This window comes from Microchirus variegatus, assembly GCF_963457635.1.
Source record: "Microchirus variegatus genome assembly, chromosome: 1".
In the NCBI taxonomy this organism is placed as follows: Eukaryota; Metazoa; Chordata; class Actinopteri; order Pleuronectiformes; family Soleidae; genus Microchirus; species Microchirus variegatus.
Genome location: NC_139802.1, coordinates 16,026,235 through 16,043,074, shown reverse-complemented (window position 1 = coordinate 16,043,074; position 16,840 = coordinate 16,026,235). Strand labels below are relative to the sequence as shown.

The following is a 16,840-nucleotide window of genomic DNA, read 5'->3' as shown; positions in this document are numbered from 1 at the left end:
GCCACAGAGGAAGCTTCTGTGAAGCTTTCTGATAGCAGAGACTGATTGGTGGCTGATAAGAGAGGTGTGAACAGCAGTGTAAGCTTGTCACTGCAGGGGGCTAGAATGACAGACCATCAGGGGTTAGAGGGTTACAAGGATAGAGAACTGGACATTTAGGACTGGGTAGCATCAGCGTCAGCCCTAAAGGTGTAGATGCTGCTAAAGCATTCGTAATATCAGAACAGGAGAGTGTTTTTTTACTGAGAGAACAGAAGAGAATGGCACAAAAATATGTTTTTGTTCCTGATGAGCTTTAGCAAATGTCATATCATTGTGTAATTTTCTCCTTCAGCACAGGCTGCGCGAGCTCTACAGAGCACATGCCGATGGCTGGTGATAAAGGTGGATTGTGGGTGTGTGTAAAGGCCACAACATGCTTCAATTGTTAGATAAGCTTTTAATTTCCAGCTTGTTAATGAAATGTTTAAATTGAAATTACTATCTGGTCAGAACTTGAGATTATTGGCATATTCTATGTTGACCTACAAGTGTATGCAACAGTTGGGGGCACCAGGGCAAATTCCATATTTCAACAGGAAACAGACAATGCAAATATGTGCCTTCTCTCAGATAAAAATGTAATTCATAAGCTAAAAAATGTACAGAACAAAAGTGAACGCAAACGGTGGCAAATGCATCTAAGTCAGTGCTTAGTATTCCACACTTTGAAAACGGGTGCAAACTAAAGTCAGCTATTCTCTTGTGGAATTTCCACCCACTTCTATTGCAGATGAAGCTCTGCGATGTTTTTTGGTTGCCATGCTTACACATTGTATGTTTCGATAAATATTTTCAATTATGTTCCACTCAGCAGACTGTGAGGTTTTCTCGACTTAGCTCATGGTGGATTTTAAGGTACTGATTTCTTTGGATCATTGTCCAGTTGATGATACCTGCTTCTTTTCAGTTTCACTTTCTTGACAGACTGCATGACATTTTCTCTCAGAAATTGATGATATTGTAGGAATAACTTCTCCCCTTTTCCCTCCCTGTGTCATTGGCTACACCCCCACACAGCAGAATACATCTACTTCAAGCTTAACATTTTGTGAAATGTTATTTTCATCAAATGCTGCTCCAAACACACCTTTCAGATTTTTGCCTGTCATGAGAGTGAAATCCCTCATTTGTTTCTCCATTTATTTCCCTGCTTAAAGTTTTTCCTCACCCTTGCTGAGGGCTTAGAACAGAGGACGTCACACCAGGTGAAGCTCTATGCTCTGATTTGTGAATATAGGCTATACAAATTAAAGTTGAAGTGACTAATTTTATTGCTTTGATATCTCCATATTGGAGGTTCTAATTATTTCATTTTTAAGGACCCAATGGAATAATAAGGACTTTGTCATGTGATGCTCTTAGGTACACACTAAACCGAAGTTGTGTGGCTCTACAGTACTGGAATTATAAAACTTGATGCAGCGCTTCAACTCTGAAAGTCATAAATCCACCATGTGACTGGGTGATGGGGTTCTACCCCCGTCTGTGTCTTATCACACAGCACCCCCTCTCCTCTCTACGGTCCCACCTTTACACCCCCGACATGTTGCGCACAAGCATGACAGCATGACCTTTGACACTTTAATCAATGGGCATTAAAGAGCCTCTTAAACAAAACTGATGAAATGGGAAGATTGGACTGACAGGGCGACTGACTGACTGGCCCAGAGGCTAAGAGGGATCTAGAAGCAGTGGCGCTGAAATGCGGTCACCAACACTTTGGAGGTGGCACAAGTGGTGGGAGAGTGTTGGCTATCACAGGGCTTATAGATTAGCCTGGTTTATTAGTTCATTATAGGTACCCATCACCTTCTTAGGACTGTCACATTACTCTGACTCCTTGCATGTTTCAGCCCCTTTCTCATTCAGGCAGTGCATCTGTCTGTCAGACACATATGGAGGTGAAACGGTGGGAGTGATTCAGTGAACCTATAATGTTAGAAAAATTAACAAAAGCCAGCAACCTCAGCGGCAAAAAGGCAGACAACCACAAACAAACGTGTTTGTGCCCTAAAATACGTGTACATTGGGACACTAATGGGCCAAAGCACAAAGGTTTTGTGCAGACTGCTCCACTCCATGAGTTTCACCACAACAAAACTCTGCATTAGCACATGTCTACATAGATAAAATACTTTTCCAGCTGAATTCTAATGATTTACAACAAACACCAAAGTGATGGCATATGAAAAATATGCAAAGTGCACTAAGAGGACAATGGTTCAGTCACAAAACACAGCGATTAATCAAAGAGAAAATGAGAATGAGATCAATGTGTTGATATAGCAGGGATAATGGAGCAAAAAGCCTATAACTTACACACAAAGAAAGAGAGTAATATTTCTAAAACATGCCTCAGTGTTCTACTGACCAGGATGGGGGTCAACTAGCGGTTAGTCTACTACTAACAGATTACTGTTAAAGCCACTAGGGGTGGTATTTCCCTGAAAATATTAAAACTGTATTATTAAACAAAAATGATGGTGAAAATGTTTATAGATAAAACAAAACATCACAGCAAACAGAGCTGAGTCACACCATAATTCTTTATGAGAAATTAATCATTTTCTAAAAAAAACATGAGTGTACCTTTACTTATTGAAGATACTCTTTCGTAAAAGTAAAGATTGGCAAGAGGGTTAAAAGTTCTAATTTGTTTTATTCATAAATACTGATAATTAGATAATAAGAATATTGATTTATGTTCTCCTTATATCTGTTATCCATATCTCTATTTACTGAGTAAGCGCACAGTCAGGTCCCATTTTTTGTGTGAGGTAACAGGCCCCTGTGTATTCAGGCCTTCTGCATGCACCACACATGTATCATCTATCTCTCTTCGCAGAGACGCAGTCTCGATTTAGTGTCTGCACCTGGCCAAAGATCCAACCAGACCTCATAGCTAAAACAGAGCCGACTCATTCAGCAGTCAATCAGCAATCATCACTTCCTCTACAAATGTTTCTATCACCGACCTCCAAACTATTATTACACGTTAAATCTCTCATTTCCTTAACATTTAAATTATTATAATTTATTAAGATCTTGAATGAATGCGCACAAATTTAAAGACGCAGTTTTGGGGCACTGGTAGGCCCGAAGGACGGTGGCTGCAGCTGTGACAGAGGCAAAGCAGTGGGGGTGGGGCGAGTTTGCCGAGGCCATGGAGAAGGACCTTCCAGCGGCACCAAGGCACTTCTGGAAAACTGTCTGGCACCTGCACCAGAGGGAAATGGGGAACCATCCAAGATGCGAATTACAGGGGCATCACACAACTCAGCCTCCCTGGGAAAGTTTTCTCTCAGGTGCTGGAAAGGAGGGTTTGGCCGATTGTTGAACCTTAGGTTGAAGAGGAGCAATGCAGATTGTGTCCTGCCCGTGGATCAAGGGACCATCTCTTTACTCTGGCAGGGATCCTGGAGAGGGCCTGGGAGTAGAATTTTCCAGTCTACATGTGTTCTTTGGATTTGGAGAAGGCATATGACCAGTGCCCAGGGATGTTCTGTGGGAGGTGTTGCGGGAGTATGGAGTGAGGGGATAATTTCTCTGGGTCATCCATTCCCTCCAAGTCTGTGATCTTCGACGCTCACTGGATCAGTTCGCAGGTGAGTGTGAGGCAGCAGGGATGAGCACCTTTAAATCAAAGGCCAAGGTTCTCAGTAGGAAACCAATGGATTGTCTACTGACTACTTCCTAACTGAAGGAGTTGAAGTATCTCAGGGTCTTGTTCACGGATAAGGGAACAATGGAACGTGAGATTGACTGGAGAATTGGAGCAGCATGAGTGGTATTGCGTTCCATCTGCCGCACTGTTTTGATGAAATGGGAGCTGAACAAACGGGCAAAGCTCTCGATCTACCGGTAGCTCTTCGGACCTACAATCACTAAACAATGTGTTTTCTCAGAAGGGTGGCTGGGGGCATCTGGTAGGGATGTCATGGGGTGCCTCCCTAGGGAGGTATACCTGGCATGTACAACTGGGAGGAGACCTTGGGACAGAACAAGTATAGATGGATGGATGGATGGAAATTTAAAGAATGAAAGATCAGATTTTCATTTAATCCTTATACACCGTATCCTTATGAGATCTTTTTAATTCTTCGATAGTTCCTGCCCAGTGTGCCTCCTAATTTCTGGAGATTTTAGGCCTGTTTACTCCCCCAAACAGCACAAAAAGTGCTCAAAGATGTAACTGGAAGAGAATATATGATTGATGATTCAAACTGAAATCTCAAGTGTCAAATCCAACCACAAATTTATGATGTATGAACAGCGGCCTTGAATGCCTTAACTAATTGTGCTGTCATCCACTGAGCAGAAAGGAAGCTCCAAGGTCCCAGAACACAGCACCTTGGCTGTAAAGCTCAGCCTCACAGAAGCAAGGATGTCTCTAGCCTAAAGAGGTCAAACCTCTGCCCCTGCCCAAAAAGCCTGTAGTCTGGAAATTGATACATTTTTGCACACACTGGATAAATACATATCAGCCACAGCTGATCATATTTCTAGGTAAACCATATTCAGTACTGACTTTGGTAATGATGATGTTGTCTGTCGGCTTGACTCCATGTCAAAAAGTGCATTCATGAGTCATGAGAAAACGACAGTGACCAAACTGAGAGATAAATCTCACAATTTAAATCATGTGAGAGGGGGAAAAAGGAAAATAGAGGCACATCCAACAAAATAAGTGCAATGCTGTCAGGCTGACAACTAGCCATAAAAATGTAACTTGAGTTGAAATTGACCAGCCACAGGACCTTACGAGCCCTCCAGAAACACTCAGTCTCAGGTTACCAGGAGTGACTGAGGGGTTAAGGGAGCAGGATGCTCTTCTCACCCATGACCTGTGGTCAATTATTTCACTTTGTTCACAGTTAATAAAGATTTAAATAAGCCTGCACATATACATGTACATTCCAAGTTATATCTTAATTAAATTATAGCAACATTCATTCAACCTAAGAAATGGGCCTGGTGTAACGTAGGCTGCTAGCTAGTGTCACTGTTGTACATCAACGCTTGTTCAGTTGAACTTTTGAGGCCAAATGACAAGTGACATGATCCTAAGCTTAATCTCTGAAAAGATGTGTCGCTAGACAACAAATAGTCAATAAATCTGGCAGAAAATTACAGATTTAAAGAGAAGTTTAAATCTATTTTATTTTTTGTGACCACCAAATTTACTGAATTCAGTTGGTTAAACCTGCAGGAGCTACACTCTTGGTTCACCAAAGATGTTCCTGTGTGGTCTCTGAGGGACTCTGAAGACAAATGAGAGCTCTGCATACAAGACAAGAAGAATTACAGAACTACTATGAAGGAGAACTGCTTCCATATTAAGGGGATACATATGTGATGAGAGAGTGAAGACTGTGAGGGCACTCTTCAGTCTGTCTGTCTGTCACTGGTATAAATAACAGTGGTTTTGGATGTTAAAAAAATACACTTTGAAAAACAAAGGGCCAGGATCAAACTTTATCTTTTATAGTTCATTCTTAGAAACAGATTATGCTAAAATGTACTCTTTCCTGAATCTGACAGTGTTTCTGAACATGAGCCAACACTAAAATAAATTATAGTGCCTTGTAATTGTTCCTCTTGAGAATCTCCTGAGTGTGTAAATGAGAATATGAAAGAATATGTCGGGAGAATTCAACGTTAGTGTGGGATGTGTCACATTCCATTCTTGACTGAGCCTCAGTGAGCACCCTACTCCCGACATGGTTCCTACCGGCTGATTGTGTTAATTACTTTGCTTGTTTTCCCATTCGATCAGAGCTGTGAGAAATCTTTCTCACCACCACCACCATTGTCCTGCCAAACCCAACATCCCAACACCCACAACTATCATTAGCTTAATTAGCTTAATTAATTGCATATCAAGACATTGCTGGAGATGTGATCCAGTAATACTCTACACATCAGTATCAAAAGACACATCTAAGTACACAAGCTCTTGCATTTACTACCCCTCCAGTGCATTTTAACTCCTCTATATCCTCAAAGCTTGTCCATCTTTTCATCTTCTTGCTCATGTTGCTTTATGTATTACTGTACTTAACCCACTGACCTTTAATATTTCACCTTTTTGGATGGAGTTAGTGTTGCTGCAGTTCATTGACATTTTTTGGTCATTGTGTGCACTCATTTGGGCAACAGTGCAGCATGGGAAAGTGTGTGTGGAGCACATAAGAGGAGGGGTAGTGGAGTGTAATGTAGGGGGGACATGAGAGAAGACGAGGGGAGGGCATAGTGGGAGGAGGTGATGCATGGCAGCTGAGCTGTGAAGAAGCTAATGGGCTCTCATCCCCTTCCCACGCCCACAGCGTGTTTTCTGATGGCCACTCAAGCGGCGAGACAGATATTGGTTTGGCTACTGGCAGGGAACTCCAGCCAGCTCACTTAAATACTGCTTTGCTAGGACATTTCATCATCTGTCTGAACTCTGGTTAGCCTGTATGTGACTCCGGGACTGGCAATGTATGAATCAGTAACCAGCCTCTAATATCACTAGGAGGTGGTGACTGATCTCACTCATAGCTTGATCAGCAATAATGAGACATGAAAGAAGGAAGCATGGCTCACAGACACTCACAAAATGACACTGATAAACTAAGTGGTAAAATGAAGAGCGAGCCACCACAAATCAATGTTTGTCTCTGCAAAGATGGGAAGGCATTAGAAAGGGAAATACATCACAGTGTGACAGCTCAACCACAGTTCATCACACCAACCCATCTACATTAACCTCAAAGGACAAAGTTTAAAACATATAATCAGTGACACAAAAACTGTTTCTAATTAATTTCTCATCAGATAATGTTACTTCTAGCCACTGAAAACATAATTACTTAACAAACTTGAAAAAAATGTAGAGTATTCTGTTAGACAACAGATAAAGACATGCTCAAACCTCATGAAATTTAATATTGGTATGTACAGCCAGTACAACTAAATATAACTAACTAACTCCAAAGCAGATAACAGAAGGCTGTCTGGCCTTTTAGTCAGTGCGGACATTATCCCTCTAATTTGCGAGAATAAAACCCCAAGCCCCTGATTAGGTGATCTGGGGAAGCCAATTGTTTTGATTGTGCTGTGTGATGTTTGATCTGAGTGTGTGGAATGTGGTGACCTTTGATCCAGTGACAACATTCAATTAGATAAGGTTAACTTAAATGACCTTGTCTACCTCTGCTACTCAGCCAAGAATTGGATAAAGTGTAAACAGCTAGTGAATGAGGGATTACTTCTGCCCAATTTAGCAAACTGTCAATAGACAACCTACTCAAACTGCACAACTTAAGCCCAATTTATACTCCTGCGTAAAGTGCTCTGCGTAGGTTACGCAGAGTCCTCTGCGTCGACGCAGAACCTGTTGTAGAGTCTCTGCGTCGTCTCCGGCTGCACGGAATATTTTTTAAGTGTCCGTCACTCCGTCAAGTGACAACGGAGATGGCAAGAGCTGCGATTGGTCCTCAGGACAGGCCGAGCAAAGCTGCTCTGTGCCGGCTCACAGTGAGCACCAAGCTTCCACAGAGGGCGGAGCTGATCCCCGCCGATAACGCCGCTGCCGAACTATAAATACGTCATATCTTAACACACACAGCACATGTTTAGACTCTAAATGGCCAATTTCTAGCCTCAAATTATCTTAAAACTGCGTTCCGGGACACAGAAAAGTGACAAACGGCCACTGTTTCAACAACAACAGTCTTTCTCCCTCGGACGCCATTTCTCACTGTAGCCAAAAGCACAACAATCTTTTGCAGCGACCCCTACTGATCGGGCAGGAAATTGCAGTGCCTATCCGTCACCACGACGCAGAAGTATAAAGGCTCGAGTGGTCTACGTGGTGACGCAGACGGATAACGCATTACGCAGTCGGTGAAGTATAATGTGGCCTTTACACTTATCTCTCTTCTTACTGTCCCCATTCCATCCTTTCTCTAAATAGCTTCTGTCATTGTATTAAAAGATTTAACAAGATAATTAGGCATAATGGGAGAGTATTGTTATCCCCTGGGTAGAGGTGAGTTGTAAACATAAAATCCAAATGAACACTTCATGTGTCGGCTCTGGTATGTGCTAGCATACCATGCTTTTACAAGGTATTCAGGCTTTTTCAGTTGTTTTTGTATTTCTATGCAAACGGCAAAACCTTAACAGCTTGAATGAAAACATCAAACCAAGTGGAAAACTTTCTAAACATGTGTGGCATTTGGAAGTGTTTGCGCAAATGCGCTGTCTCGCGCTCTCTGATCCTGCCATACCCAGACCACACCTTTCAGACATGGGAGAGCAATAACTCACACACTGGCCTGAACAATGTGTGACAGCTTTGGCCTTGAAGAGGCCAGGAGTAAGCTATAGGCTACAGGGTTTGATTGATTTCAGTTGAAGACGTTACTCCTCTCATCCAAGAGGCTTTTTCAGTTCCGACTGTACATACTCAATTTCCACCAATATCCTTTCAATGTTGTTCATTGGTTTATGCTTAAAATGGCTCAGTGGTTGTTTAGCGCTAACATGATTAAAAATGTAAAATCACTTATCCGAGTTAAATGTCCATTGTCTGGGTCCATTGTCTGTTACTTTACACAGGGATCTTTCAAGTTTAATTTGTTCCAATAAGTCTCAAGATAGAGGCATAATGGCAAGTGCCAAATGGCCACATAGAGGCTGTGATATCATGTAAGAGTGGAGGTTAGCCTGGACAACAGCTAAAGCCTAAAGCCCAATTTATACTCCTGCGTAAAGTGCTCTGCGTAGCTACGCAGAGTCCTCTGCGTCGACGCAGAACCTGTCGAAGAGCCTCTGCGTCGTCTCCGGGTGCACGGAATATTTTTTAAGTGTCCGTCACTCCGTCAAGGGACTACGGAGACGGCAAGAGCTGCGATTGGTCCTCAGGACAGGCCGAGCTAAGCTGCTCTGTGCCGGCTCTCAGTGCGCTCCGGGCGTCCTGACAGAGGCGGAGCTGATCCTCGCCGATAACGCCGCTGCCGAACTATAAATACGTCATATCTTAACACACACAGCACATGTTTAGACTCTAAATGGCCAATTTCTCGCCTCAAATTATCTTAAAACTGCGTTCCGTGACACAGAAAAGTGAGAAACGGCCACTTTTTCAACAACAACAGTCTTTCTCTCTCTTTCTTTCTCGGACGCCATTGCTCACTGTAGCCAGAAGCACAACAACCTTGCGCAGCGACCCCTACTGATCGGGCGGGAAATTGCAGCGAGTGTCCGTCACCACGACGCAGAAGTATAAATGCTCGAGGCGTCTCCGTGGTGACGCAGACGGATAACGCATACGCAGTCGGAGAAGTATAATGTGGCCTTAAGTCACACTCCTACTCAACTCCATCTCTCACCCTAGCCCTCATTCCCCTGCACCAAATATCTGCCCCCTGCCCTTAAGCCTAACACTTCAGTCAGGCTTTAAGCACTGTGAGAGTGGCCTAAGTAGCTCAGTACTTCCCAGATGAGCAACTCCAGTAATGGGCCGTGATTGACCCCAATAGTCAATACTGAGTGGGTTCCCTCGGGTCTAATCTCCACATTACCTGCTCTGCTTCACACACACACTGATTGAGAAGACATGATGAGAGTGGTGGCCTTGAAGATTTTACAAATTATTGAGGAAGTTACAGGGCACTTGGACAAATAAACAAATGGAACAGAGTCAAATGTTGTAGTTTTATGTACCTGAACTAAATCAAATATTAAGTGTGGATCCATTTTAATGTGTATGCCATAAAACCTGGAGTTTTTAAAAGCAGCAATTGCATGACACACTTGTACTTTCTCACAAGCATGTACTATAAATGTATTTTAAGTACCTTTTAGTCTACTGTGCATCTATCAGCCAGAAAGAGTTTGGGCCAGCAGCTTAAAGCCCTCAAGCTGCTGCCTGTGACAAAGCCAGACTGTTGATTTAACACTTAATGGAGTGAGTGAACACATGCAAAGGAGGGAAAAAGAGCATGATAGATGGATGTATGAAAGTACGGCAGGCCTTTGAAAGATTGTAATGGAGGAGGCTACCATGGGAGATCCCAAAATTCACACCCATCTACAGTGTCAGTGCAGCCCATTCAAAGGTTACATAAAAGTCAACATTAAATGAGATGCTACTGTACAGGTCTACCGTGAAACATCAACGTGCTGCTATTTTGTTGCAAAATAATGTTTCAAGCCATTTTGAACAGTGAGAACAGATTGCTTAACATGTTTTACAATTGGACAATAGGAAAACACACATGTGCAAAGGAAAACGGTGGTGTTGTTTTTGGTGTCGATGGAAAAACGTAAGCAACATCTTGAATCAAAATAAAGTGAGGGATTGTCATTATCATGTAAATGGAACTTTAAAGTCAAATAGATACACTGGACTGCAGTTAATTCCACATAAACACTGACACACATTTTCTTTATCTCTCTAAAACACAAACTGTAATTAAAGAGAAAACAGCTTTGATATCTATTAAGGAACTAAATATTTTCAGTATTACAATGCCGGGGAATTCTCCCAGGATTAATGTCATGTAGCTTTCATAATTCCCTCCAATATGTTTAAATTAAGATTAAAGATCACTTTGTTCCCCTATTCCCACAGCACCCATGGTATGGTAAAGAGATCAAAACTGGAGAGTTTTATAGGGAACATCTTTAACATTTGCTCTGCTCTCAGTGTGCTTGATTAAATGTAACATTTTGAGATCCCAGAGCTCTGAGAAAAGCATAAATCATTGTCTCACAGCTGCTGGCGTGCCTGGGGAAAACACATGCTATCCCTTATTCTCCCTCTCTTTTCGTCTTCTCTATGATCATAAAGCCCACCCGACCCGTTGGTCCCACCATCCCCCCTTCTTTGGTGTGAGTCCTGATGGTGGAGGGTGAGAGGAACACCTGCAGGCTGCTGCTGCTGCTGCTGCTGCTTGCACTGAAGTTCGGAATAAAACCCCAGCTCCAAACACACCCTTTAGCCCTATATTCCCTCACACTGGCCCCGTCTAAGGCCCACTTAAGTCTTTCCCATCCATCAACAGTGACAAGCCCAAGACCAAGCCAATAAGGATAGTCAGCCAGCCAGCCACTGTCCAGGGATCAAAATGATCAAGCTGTCTCTTGAGTAACACTGATAATTTACATGCAGTGGAACGATATGACCAAAGACTTCTAGTCCTACTGACCATGAAGGAACCACTCTGATTAAATTCACAAATAATTTGTAAATCAAATACCAGTTAGACCATAACATGCTCCCTTCCTTCCTGGGCCAATGTGGAAGACAAACCTGTGTCCTTCTGATCAAGGCGGTGTGGACTGGAGCAGCTGCCTCACTTTTTGTGATCCAAAAAGACTCACTCAGCGTACAGCTGCCTTACTTTCTTTCTATGTTTTGCTCCATCCCTCGCTCTGTTTTTTTTCATGCAATTTAAGAATGGCATTGATTTCTCATTATTCACTGTGTCATAACAAAGCACAGACGTGAACTGCGTTTGGTTTTTATAAAAAGGGGAGAAAATGAAAAGAAGAGGGGGAGAGCATTTGGCTATCATGGTGCTCTGCAACTGCCAAGATATTTCATTGTTGGGTCCATTTGGAAGGACTACTTAATTAGGGGGAAATCATGTGGGACTGTTGCCTTGTAATGCAAAGGGTTAACAGGCAAGATATGGAATTGCTATATGCCTTTGGATCTATAAAAGAGGACATTTCAAAGCTGAGCTGCTCAGTTCTTCTGCGTAAAAACCCACGCCTTTAATTGTGTTTAATTTATTAGAATGTCCCAACCTCAGCTGCGTTAAATGAAAACACATTAGCCTGGATCTGCAGAAGTTCTACAAGTGTACAGGGACTTTCTCCAAAGCCACCCCTAGCCACTCAACCCTCTCTTTATTTTCTAAGTAAATTGGAATTTTGTTTTAATTCACTGGTAAACAATTAGACAGAAAACAGATGTCTCTGGCCATATTAGAAAGCAGTTCATCTCCTTGGTGAATGAACGTTGCATGAAAGGGTTTGAAGGAGTGAGAGATAGAAAGAGAACAGAGAGAGAGAAAATTAAAATGTGTCAAAATTGCATTAAATTGTTGGACCAATTTAATTACTTAAAATACAGTCATTTCGGCACTGAAAGAAAAACAATGTTCCTAAATGTGCTTTGAGGTTTCTTCTAAAAATATTTCAGACAGACAAGTGCGTCATAGAAAGAGGCCCAGACATAAGTGCTGTAGACTTTCGGGGAGAGATGCGTTATTAAACATTAGTATAGAATTTAAACGTCTATTTGACCAAATTACTAAACGAATCAGAACTTTTAGCAAAAGTGACTTCTAAGCTCTTAAAAGGAAAGTGTAAGCCATACAGAAAGGGCTAGTGATTTCCAGAACCTGTCACATCTTGTGAGAAATGAGACAATACAGAAATCACACTCACACACGACGAGAAGGAAACTGAAAACTGAACTCACCATCAACAGCAGTCAATCACACACACCAAAACATGAACAAACTAGTTACGCTTTATGTATGCAAAAGGCATGCGGGTATATACACATATGGTATAGTCAAACACTTTACTGACAACAAAATGGTAGCTTGATGTCGATGACCAATAAGCTTATTCTTAAAGTAAACATTTTTCTTTGGGAAATGGGTGGACAGATTCCACAGCGCTGTGTGCTTTACGTTGCTTTCCTACAAAAACCAGAAGTGACAAATCAAATAGAAATAGAATAAAATAGAATATAAAAGTTAATTGTGGATCATTATATCTTAATATTTTCAGTATGTCTATGGTGTCGGGAGTCACTTTTTCTTCCCCAGCTCAGTCTTTTGTTCAATGTGGAATAAACACACATTACACATTTTCTGAATGGAATCAATAGTGCCACAAGGGACGCACAAAAAGTGTTTGATGTCAAGTCCAAGAGCTGCAACAATTCAGAAATGTCATGATCACAAAACGCTGAGCCTCTCGAGTTGGTCTTATGGGACAAAAGGGTTTAGGCCATCTAGAATGGTGCTACTCCACTTTTCATCTTTGGCTAAATGAGGTGATACATCCATCATTCCATTAACACTGCTCTAACAGGCTCCCAGTCACCCTCTGGTTGACAGCAGGGACATGGGACATGTGGACAGACCAAAGGCTTTGATGTCACTCTGACCACCATACAAAACACAGACCTATAAGTAGACACCAAAAAATGCCTGTGCGCACGCGCACACACACGCACACACGCACACACACACACACACACACTCTGGTGAAACTGTTTTTGTCAAGCCACACTGTTGTCTCCAGCTTTGACTGCACTGACAGGTATGCTATAAATAAAAGAAAGCTTTCTGGCGTGAGTGTGTGTGTCTGTATCAGCTGTTCTGAAGTGCTTTGTGTTCAAAATATAACAGACATACAACATAACGTTAATGCACAACATTGCTTTCATTCATTAAGTTGTTTTTTTCTCCTTTGGAAACTACAAATGCAACGATGAAGCACCCAGTGATGAATATATCAACTGTCACGCTATTAAAAAAATAATGGGGTAGAAATATATGTAGAGAACCTTGATTTGTGATTTTAAATCGGATGAAACAAAGAACATTACATGCTAACGGAAAGAACTAGTGAGGCAGTGATGAGAAAGAGAACAGGCTTCCTCTGCTCCACATCTGCTGATGATATATCCAGTGCTTCTGGGAGTCAGCTCCCACCTCCCTTTCACCTTCTCCTTCTTTCACTCGTGCCCTCTTTTTACTTCTATTTGGTCTCCTGGTTTGTGTTCAGATCAGGTTTTAAAAATCAAAAATGTTTATACCGTCTCTTTACGAGCTATTATTTGAGGCTGAGGCTGTGCATTTTTAAGAATTCACCTGTATTCTGTATAAGAATATCAGTCAATGTGTTTTGAGACTATAAATGGTGGAACAATACTTGTCAGAAGTACAATGTTTCTTTTAGAATGTTCTCCTATGTCACAGTCATTTCCACAAAAAGTATTCTGTGAGTCCTCACAACTACCAAACTGTGCGATGCCTATGAAATCTAAGCTTTTCCCTGCCTCAGATTTCTGATTTACAGCGCTGGCTTGACACCGTTCACTAGCAATGGGACAATGATTGACTGGATGACATTCAAACAGCAACAGAATTCCTGGTTAGTGATGACCTCCGAAATCCACCGTCTCTAAACTGTACTTATCTTTTTACTTCGCTCTACCCTAAGCTACAGCTGTATCACCTTCTCACAGTCTGAAACCAGCTGAGACCAGATCTATCTCTATCTCAGCGCTGACATGTTTTAAGTGTAGAGGCCTGATATGATTCAGCGCCCAGTTTGAGGGTTTACGTGAGTCAAGGCCATACAATGAATCTCCACAGCGCCGTATTTAAAGTGATGTACAGTTGTGACTCTGAACTCTAAAAAAACAAGAACTGGAAGTAGTGGAGGTGTATTATTTTACACAGTCACCCCAGGCTTCTCCTGTATCTGCTTCGGGGCAGGGAAGGGTTGAGGAAAAGCCCCTGGTGCACACTGAGAAACTCGCAGACATTTGAATCTCAATTCTCACAAATGTTTATGATGTGATTTACAAAAGAAGAGAAAAATGTTCATGTGTGCACTGTGCTGTCCTGTAAGCTATGTTTTCATGATTCATCCACTATTTTTTTTTTTTTTTTGAAACATGCATATCTAGGCTAGTGTACAAAATCTATAGAACAGAAACACAAAGACAAATCCTCCAAAAGCAGAGAGGTGTAGCTTGAGATACAGTATTAATGATCTGTACATATCTGGTGAACATGCAATTGATAATTTGAGAAGAGAACAATGATGAATTGGAATAACAATGTCAAATATCAGGTTGTGATATGTGATTTTGTGTGTGCTTGAATTGCTTATTTGTACGTGGACTGGAAGATGCCTTCGTCAGTACCTAAAATGAGTCATGTATTGTTGACCATTCTGAGCCGCAGGCCAAGACATATAAAACACTGTTAAGTACATAAAGGTATGAAGAAGTCTTAACAATGAGCCCAGCTGGGCTGCCTGCTCTTATAGTTGCAGGTGGGGAAGAGAGCTTAATGATTTTTATGGCCTCGTTTACAGGAAAAAGCACGATACGTGAACAATTTCAGCTTGAAAAAACACCACGGACCATACTGAAAGAATCAAGGTAAACCTGACTGTTGATACAGAGGAACTTACTCGAGCAAGTACATTAGCACATTGAGCTTTCCTGCTGTCTGTCTGAATACAACTTTAAGTCTTTGAAAAGTGCTACTGAATGATCCCACTCCCCAACTCTAAACACACATTCACACACCCACACACTCGACCACTGACACCAGAAATATACTCTGTGGTCTAAGGACGCAATCACATACTGCAACCTGACATCAGTGCAGCCCTCAACAGAAATCCTCCAGTGGTTAGCTGTTGTTAGCCAGCTCAACCCAGTGCTGACAAAGAATAACTGCTGTTTAGAGAATTCACGCTGCCTGAAAAGAGTAACCGAGCCGCAAACCCTGCTTCAAGGATACTGGTCAGAAATGTTTTTATTGGCTTAACTAAACAATCAGTTATAATAAACAAAAACTGAGAGGGGGGCACTGTGTGACAATTTAGGAGGGAGGAAAACATGATGATCTAAACCAGGGGTCACCAACGTGGTGCCCGCGGGCACCTGGTAGCCCTCAGGCAGCCAATACGGTGCCCGCGGGCTCACTTCACTTCACCTCACTTGCATGTATCCGTATGATGGCTCAGTCAAATATCTTTGATATTGTTTATACAAACTGATAATCGTTAGGAGTAAGCACTGGAATGAATGTGTATGCAGTTGAATGCATAATATTAATCATTTAAATGGTAAACAAACAAAAAAATATTATATGGTAGCCCTCCATATTATTTTTTACCCTTAAGGTAGCTCTCTGTCTCAAAAAGGTTGGTGACCCCTGATCTAAACAAACCAAAACGTTTGCATTAGAACTGAGCTGGAACATGGATTATCAATCCCTGTCATTAATCCAGACAAGAGAACCACAACAATAAAGTATATCAACGGGGGGTATTGATTTCAAAAAGATGGGTGAAGCAATAATCCGGAGATGAGGAGATGAGAGTAGAGTCTACCTGAGTTCCTGCAATTGTCTCCTTGCTGAGGGACCAGAACAGAAAACGCCAGCAGGTCTGGGGCAAGCAAAGACTCCGGTTTGCGGATCTCATTGAGCCAGCGGCTCATATGGAGTTCTTTGGTGTCAGAAGGTCCTTGAATCAGAGGAACCAACTTCTCCTTCACTCCATCACTGGAACCTGGGAGACAAGAATTTAAGACTGGTAGTTAATAAAATCATTTTTCATTTCATTTCCATTAATTATGTAATGTGGTCTGAGACTTTTCATTCAAAAGGATTTTTATTATATAGTACTGATTTATAAATAATTACTCATGACAAAATAATGAGCCACTGAGGTCTAAATAAACCAGCAGAAGGTACAAATGTTACTTATTTTATTCCCCCAGTAGATTATATAGCATTGTATTACTGCCTCTTCCTCCTCTTTCCTTAATGTGTCTCAATACTGACCACTGTAATACATCTCATCATCTGACTGACTTCATGTCGCTTGATGCTTGACCTTGTGAACTCTGACACTAGCTCCAAAAAACATCCTTGCCATCAAACACGTGGTAACAACCCAGTGACAGTGTCCAAGGAGAAATGGTAAAGAAATCAACACTAAGACTGAGGGGGATATAAAGAAAAAAGGGCGA

General features: G+C 41.8%; 1 protein-coding gene across 1 annotated transcript in view; it reads right to left on the bottom strand.

Annotated features, from left to right (window-relative positions):
• Positions 1–16,840, bottom strand: part of vps13b (vacuolar protein sorting 13 homolog B) — a 297,430-nt gene that overhangs the window by 205,434 nt on the left and 75,156 nt on the right. The window contains exon 19 of the mRNA XM_083910541.1: positions 16,198–16,377. Coding sequence (XP_083766667.1) covers positions 16,198–16,377 — 180 coding nt within the window. The remainder of the gene's footprint in view (positions 1–16,197; positions 16,378–16,840) is intronic.